The sequence below is a fragment of the Bombyx mandarina genome, chromosome 13 (assembly GCF_030267445.1).
Source record: "Bombyx mandarina strain Sakado chromosome 13, ASM3026744v2".
In the NCBI taxonomy this organism is placed as follows: Eukaryota; Metazoa; Arthropoda; class Insecta; order Lepidoptera; family Bombycidae; genus Bombyx; species Bombyx mandarina.
The window spans coordinates 7,707,705-7,714,652 of record NC_143220.1 but is presented as its reverse complement, the minus strand read 5'-3'; the positions used below and the strand labels follow the sequence as shown (position 1 = coordinate 7,714,652).

The window sequence follows — 6,948 nt, the reverse complement described above, 5'->3', positions numbered from 1 at the left end:
AAATTATTGAATAGTTCTCTTCAAGACGCAAAAATCAAGCCCAAACACGGGTAGCTTAGAGTGAAAACTGCCAATTTTAGAATAAATCGGCCATTTTGACGGCCATCTTGAAAAGTTTGAATCGGCTCTAACTAGTGAACCATAAGTCGTGGAGAGACGTGGTTTTCGTAGCTGACATAGCGAGGGGAGCCAGAATTGAACAAACCACCTACCGACTCTATCTAGAGTTGGAAGTAGAGCCTGTCAATAAACACCGCAAACGAACAGACAAAAGGCCCCTTCACTTGGCAGAGAAAGCCGCGTCCTTCTAGCTACAAAATTGGCGGAGTAGTGATCTTTTAAAGATTTGGTCGGCCATCTTGGCCGCCATCTTTGAAGGATTAAAACTTCCATAGCTCGGTGGTTTACCGGCCGATTTGGATGCGATTTCTTTTGTACACAATAATACGGGTTAAGGGACAGCGGGACCTTACCAGAACTGCTCTAGGTAGAGTCCCTCTACCCAAAATAAGAAAAATTTTTGTACTTACCTGGGCACACTTACCTGCGTGTAGACACGTTGACTTGTGATCCGGAGCTGCATTACCTGGACGCCATCTCGCAGAGTAGAGCACCTGTAAAATAAAATAGAATATAAAAACTACATTTAAACAAGACATATCTCTCTGGGTAGTACAGACAGCACGGCTTATATTTTGACCGAGCCTATTGGGCAAATAAAATCTCTTCCTTATTTTATTTATTTTATTTTCTTTATTATATTTTATTTTATTATAAATTGACACTACAAATTTTGACACAAATTGGCGCAGCCAAGTGACTCTACATAGAGAAATTCCTTTATTCTCTAAAATAGATGTAATTTAAAAAGAAAGTTATCATTAATATTGTATTAGTTATCTAAAGTGTGTGCTCGAGTACTGACTAGAGTCAGTGACTCATCTTATACATATTGATCACTGTTTTATCTCTGTAGTCTTTAAACGGTTACAACAAAAGGGGCAGCTCCTTTTTATAACTTTTACAAAACTATCTGCCCCTCCGCATCACATTCTCAAAATGTTTGGACTTGGACTCCGCACGCCTGTTAAAAGACAGGAGAGCTATAAGTCACCCCCAAAGGTGATCGTTCGGAAAAGTATAGACAGGTGGGAGGCCGCTGAGCGAAGCGAAGAACTGACTGCGAAAACATGCCTAGAAAAAACAAAGACCAATGCGACAACGCAGGCAGGCCCTGCAGAAACAACTAAGGTGGCCACCAAGCCAGCGGGAAACATCCTCGCCGTGCGCAGAGCATCAACGGGAAATGACGAGTCCCCTAAAAAATTTTATGTTAGCAGAGCAGCAGAAGCGGCAGCCTGTCTGAATAAGGCGAAGGCCCATTTGAGGGCCTCACGGAACCTTAAGACAGAGATAAAGGAGGGGGTTGAAAAGGCACTCACACGACTACTTGAGCTGATCAAGGAATCTGAAAAAGAGCTCAAGACGAAGGGAAGTACAACGGTGGGAGGGCGGGCGGGGAGGGGAGTGGGAGCGTTTGATGCTCCTCCTTACAACTCCGCCCCCTCCCCCTCCTCTACCTCCGACGGAAGCCTAATCATGGCACGCTTAGAGGAACACTCTAACCTGATGCTGGAAAACGGCAGGAAAATGGAAGAACTGAAGGCGACGATTGAAAGACATGCCGGAAAAATGGAAAAGATAGAAACGCCTACCTACGCTGGGGTGACCGCGACCCAGACCGATAGGGCACTTCAAAAGCGCACGCTGCACTCGGTCGCGGTCACCTCAACCGTGGAGACGGAAACAGGAGAAGAGGTGCTCGAAAGAGTAAGGAAGGCCATAGACGCTAAGGAGGGATGGGTAAAAGTGGAGAGGGTAAGAAAGGCTAAAAATAGAAAAGTAATAATGGGCTTTGAGTCTAAGGAAGAACGGGATAAAATAAAGGATAGAATAGGAAAAGAAGGTGGCAGCCTCACTATCGAAGACGTGGAAAACAAGGATCCGCTGGTCAGGCTTGGGGATGTACTGACGGTAAATACAGATGAGGACATCCTCAAGGCTCTTCGGAACCAGAATGGGGCTGTATTCCGCGGCCTCGAGGAGGGGGAGGATAGGATAGCCGTAAAATATAGAAGGAGAGCCAGAAACCCTCACACTAACCACGTAGTTGTTAGCGTTTCGCCCAGTGTCTGGAGGCGGGTAACGGAGATAGGCTACGTCTATATAGATCTCCAGCGGGTCAGAGCAGAAGACCAGACCCCACTAGTCCAGTGCACGCGCTGCCTGGGGTACGGCCACGGCCGTAAGTACTGCCATGAGACTGCAGACGCATGCAGTCACTGTGGCGGTCCTCACCTGAGAACCGAGTGCGCGGACTGGCTAGCTGGGGAGCCACCGGCCTGCAGAAACTGCAGAAAGGCGAAGCTAACGCAGGTAGAGCATAATGCCTTCAGTTCTGGGTGCCCTGTACGCCGCCGCTGGGACGAACTGGCCCGTTCGACCGTAGCGTATTGTTAACGCCAAAGTTGCCACCACAACATACAGCTATATGCAAGCGAACCTCCAACGAAAAAGGCTTGCGACAGTCGAGCTGCTACTCGAGGCACAAAAACAAGGAGTGGCCGTAGCCCTGCTGCAAGAGCCATACACTGGGGGGACCAAGACAATGAAGAACTACAGAGGAGTAAGGATCTTTCAGAACACTGACGATGGAGATGGGACTGTTAAGGCTGCAATTGCAGTCTTTGATAAAAACCTCAATGTAAAGCAGTACCCAAAACTCACCACAAACAATATTATTGTGGTGGGGATCCAGACCAGTGCCTGGGAGATCACCCTGGTGTCCATATACTTCGAGCCGGACAAACCAGTGGAGCCTTACCTTAACCACCTTAAAGAAATAGTGGCCAAAAATGGCTCTAAGCCCATAATCGTTGGAGGCGACGCAAACGCCAAAAGCACCTGGTGGGGCAGCCCAACGGTCGACCGTAGGGGAGAAGAGGTATGCGGGACTCTCGGGGAGATCGGGCTGCATATACTTAACGCAGGAGAAATCCCTACCTTCGACACAATAAGAGGAGGACAACGCTATAGCAGCTATGTCGACATAACAGCTTGTTCGGCAAATATCCTCGACAAGGTAACAGACTGGAAAGTCGTCGAGGGTCTATGCAACTCCGACCACAACGGCATCGTCTTCAAAATTTTACAGACTAAATCAAAAGGGCTTAAGGTAGAAAGAACCACTAGAATATTCAATACAAAAAAGGCAAACTGGTCCGAGTTTCATGAGAAACTCACCCAGTTAAGCCAAGAACACAAATTCACCGAAGAGGAAATAGATAAAATAAGCAAAGTAGAGCAAATAGATAAAATAGTAAACAATTACACAGAAATAATTACAAAAGCATGTAAAGAATCTATGCCAATAAAGAAACAAACAGAAAAACTTACCTTGCCGTGGTGGTCGGAGAGACTCACAAAACTGAAAAAAGCGGTAGCTACCAAAAAGAGGAGGATCAGGTGCGCTGCTCCAATCCGTAGAAGTATTGTTGTCGAAGAGTACCTGCAACAGAAAGAAGAGTATGAGTTAGAGGCAGCCAGAGCCCAAACCGATAGTTGGAAAGAGTTCTGCTGTAAACAGGATAGGGAGGGGGTGTGGGAGGGGATTTACAGGGTTATAGGAAGGACAGCGAGCAGAGTGGAGGACACGCCGCTGGTGAAAGATGGGGAGGCGCTGGACGCGGAAGGATCCGCCCGATATATAGCGGAAACCCTGTATCCAGAAGACCACCTTGCTGCGGACAACGCTCACCACAGCCGTGTCAGATTGGAGGCGGAATTGGTGAATGAAGGCGAAAATGGTGAACCATACGACCCTCCATTCACCATAGCCGAACTGAAGGCGTCGAGTGAGTCCTTCAACCCAAAGAAGGCTCCAGGAATGGACGGCCTCACAGCCGATATTTGCAATCATGCCATCAGCAAAGACCCCGAAATTTTTCTGGCTATCCTAAATAAATGTCTGGCATACAACCACTTCCCCAGAGTATGGAAAGAGGCGACAGTGGTTGTACTACGGAAACCAGGGAAGCCAGACTACACATCACCAAAGGCGTACCGTCCGATCGGCCTGTTGCCGGTACTTGGAAAAATTTATGAGAAAATGTTGGTGGCCCGACTCAGGTTCTACATAGCGCCGAGGATGAGTACTCGCCAGTACGGATTCATGCCACAAAGGAGTACCGAAGACTCCCTCTATACCCTCATGCAAAAAATACGCAAAAAGCTAAAACAAAAGAAAATAGTAACATTAATATCGTTGGACATAGAGGGAGCCTTCGACAACGCCTGGTGGCCAGCCATAAGAGTCCGACTGGCTGAGGAAAGGTGTCCGGTCAACCTGAGAAGGGTAATCGACAGCTACCTGCGCGATAGGAAAGTTCGGGTAAGATACGCCGGCGCTGAGCACCAAAGAAGCACGGAGAAGGGTTGCGTGCAAGGCTCAATTGGGGGCCCCATTCTCTGGAACCTCGTACTAGATCCCCTGCTCAAAGAACTTGAGAGAAGAGGAGATTACGCGCAAGCCTTCGCTGACGACGTGATCCTAGTCTTCGATGGTGACACGGCATCGGAAATAGAGAGACAGGCAAATGCCGCCCTTGAACGTGTTCAGGCGTGGGGCGTGGAAAACAAGTTAAACTTCGCACCACACAAGACCAGTGCAATGGTCATTACAAAAAAGCTGAAATATGACATCCCACGTTTGAGCATGGGCGGGGTTGGTGTTGCTATGTCCAAAAAAATCAAAATACTAGGCCTCACCGTCGACGACGGGCTCACGTTTAACGCGCACATCTCTGAAGTATGTCGCAAGGCCATCGCAGTCCATAAACAGCTGAGCAGAGCCGCAAAAGTAAACTGGGGCCTAAACCCTGAAGTAATAAAAATCATATACGTGGCTACAGTGGAACCAATAGTTCTATACGCCGCCAGCGCATGGGCAGAAGCCGCTAACAAGCTGGGAATCATAAAACAGCTAGGCGTCGTGCAGCGGGGAATAGCACAGAAAATGTGCAAGGCGTACCGCACCGTCTCACTAAATTCCGTGCTCCTACTAGCCGGGATACTACCCCTGGATCTTAGAATTCACGAGGTGGCTTCGTTGTACAGAGCTAGGAAAGGGGTGCCACAGGCAATATTGGGAGATAGAGAGGTGGAGCGGATGACCTCTGCACTGGAGTCCCCGCATCCCGCGGAGCGAAGCGAACTGAAGATCATCGGCTTGGTAAACCGGGAAGAAGTTAGCGCCAATTCGGACCAACAGGTGAAAATCTTCACCGACGGTAGTAAGATTGAGGGGCGTGTCGGGGCAGCTCTGTCCATATGGAACGGAGAGGCTGAGACACGCGCCCTCAAGTTGGCGTTACCAGGATACTGTACGGTCTACCAGGCTGAGCTTCTCGCGATATGTCGAGCAACGCGGGAAATTAGGAAAACCAAGGCGCCTTCTTTCGGGGTATTCAGTGACTCCATGGCGGCTCTTTTGACAGTGAAAAACCCGAGTTGCCTTCATCCCCTGGCAGTGGAGACCAGAGAGAATATAACAGCTGCATCTCTCCAGAACAAGGTGGTATCCTTCTTCTGGATAAAGGCCCACGCAGGGTTAGCGGGCAATGAGAGAGCGGATCAGCTTGCAAAGGAGGCCGCCATGAACTTAAAGAGAAGACCGGACTATGATCTGTGTCCGATCTCATTCGTCAAGCGCCACATACGCATGAGGACGCTTGACGAATGGAATCGGAGATACAAATCCGGCCACACTGCCAAGGTCACTAAGATCTTTTTCCCGGATGCGGTGGCGGCATATAGTATAATAAGAAAAATGGAAATAACTAGCATTAGGGCACAGATTATGACGGGGCACGGTGGATTCTCCGAGTATCTAAATCGCTTTAGGTGCAAGGGGAGTCCATCGTGCATCTGCAACCCAAACACCGACGAAACCGTGCCACATCTTCTATTGGAATGTCCTGTACACGCTGTGGAAAGATATGAACTGGAACAGGCACTACAAATGGAATTGGACATAGAAACAGTGGGGGAAGTGATGCGGGGGAAGGATAGGGAAACATTTTTTAAGTATTGTACAAAGATTGCACAGAAGGTAGTAGATAGAAATAGAACAGTTTAAGTAAATATGCTGATAGTATATTTAGATATATATATATTAAGCATAGAAATAAGTATAATAGGAGTATGTATTTTAATAAGTGGTAATAGAAATAAGAAGCTATTGTAAAATTAAGAAAACTGAAAGACATTGTTTAAGTTTTGATTTATTTAATTGATAAGAAAAATTGTGTAAAAATAAAAGATAAAAATGTGCGGTTATTTTCCCCTTACATGATAGTAAATAAGTAATAGAATAGAATAGGTTCAGAATGGGAGTCCCACCCAAAATAAGGAAAGAAAGATATGATGAATGCAGAAAGAAAATGTATGCGGCATGAATGTGCGAGCGGAAAAATAGCGAGAACTGGAATGAGAAAGAGAATTAGGCTTAACATAGGCTCCGATAACGTCGGAGGTAGACAGTAAAAAAAAAAAAAAAAAAAAAAAAAAAAAAAAAAAAAAAAAAAAAAAAAAAAAAAAAAAAAAAAAAAAAAAAAAAACCTAACCTAACCTAACCTAACCTAACCTAACCTAACCTAACCTAACCTAACCTAACCTAACCTAACCTAAACCTAACCTAACCTAATGTAAACCTAACCTAACCCTAAACTAAACCTAACCTAACGTCAAAAGAACTACCGCCAATTCACAAGAATTTGCCTCCGTCCTGAAGTGAATTGGCAAGAAACTCAGCGGGCATGGCAATTTTTTTTTTTTTTTTTTTTTTTTAATATTAGAGTTTTTTAAATAATCATTTTTACAATAAGTAAT

General features: G+C 46.3%; 2 protein-coding genes across 2 annotated transcripts; both read left to right on the top strand.

Moving 5' to 3' along the window:
• The first annotated feature begins 1,059 nt into the window (after window positions 1-1,059).
• Window positions 1,060-2,520, top strand: LOC149501618 (uncharacterized). The gene has a single exon (XM_089732282.1). It carries the CDS (start codon window positions 1,060-1,062, stop codon window positions 2,518-2,520), a length of 1,461 nt encoding a protein of 486 aa, XP_089588408.1.
• Window positions 2,521-2,551: 31 nt separating this feature from the next.
• Window positions 2,552-6,196, top strand: LOC149501617 (putative 115 kDa protein in type-1 retrotransposable element R1DM). The gene has a single exon (XM_089732531.1). The coding sequence runs from the start codon at window positions 2,552-2,554 to the stop codon at window positions 6,194-6,196; it is 3,645 nt and encodes a 1,214-aa protein (XP_089588657.1).
• The last annotated feature ends 752 nt before the right edge of the window (window positions 6,197-6,948 follow it).

What these genes read in the sequence shown, in the direction of transcription:
- LOC149501618 (XM_089732282.1), top strand. Translation starts at nt 1,060, where the DNA reads ATGTTTGGACTTGGACTCCGCACGCCTGTTAAAAGACAGGAGAGCTAT.
- LOC149501617 (XM_089732531.1), top strand. Translation starts at nt 2,552, where the DNA reads ATGCAAGCGAACCTCCAACGAAAAAGGCTTGCGACAGTCGAGCTGCTA.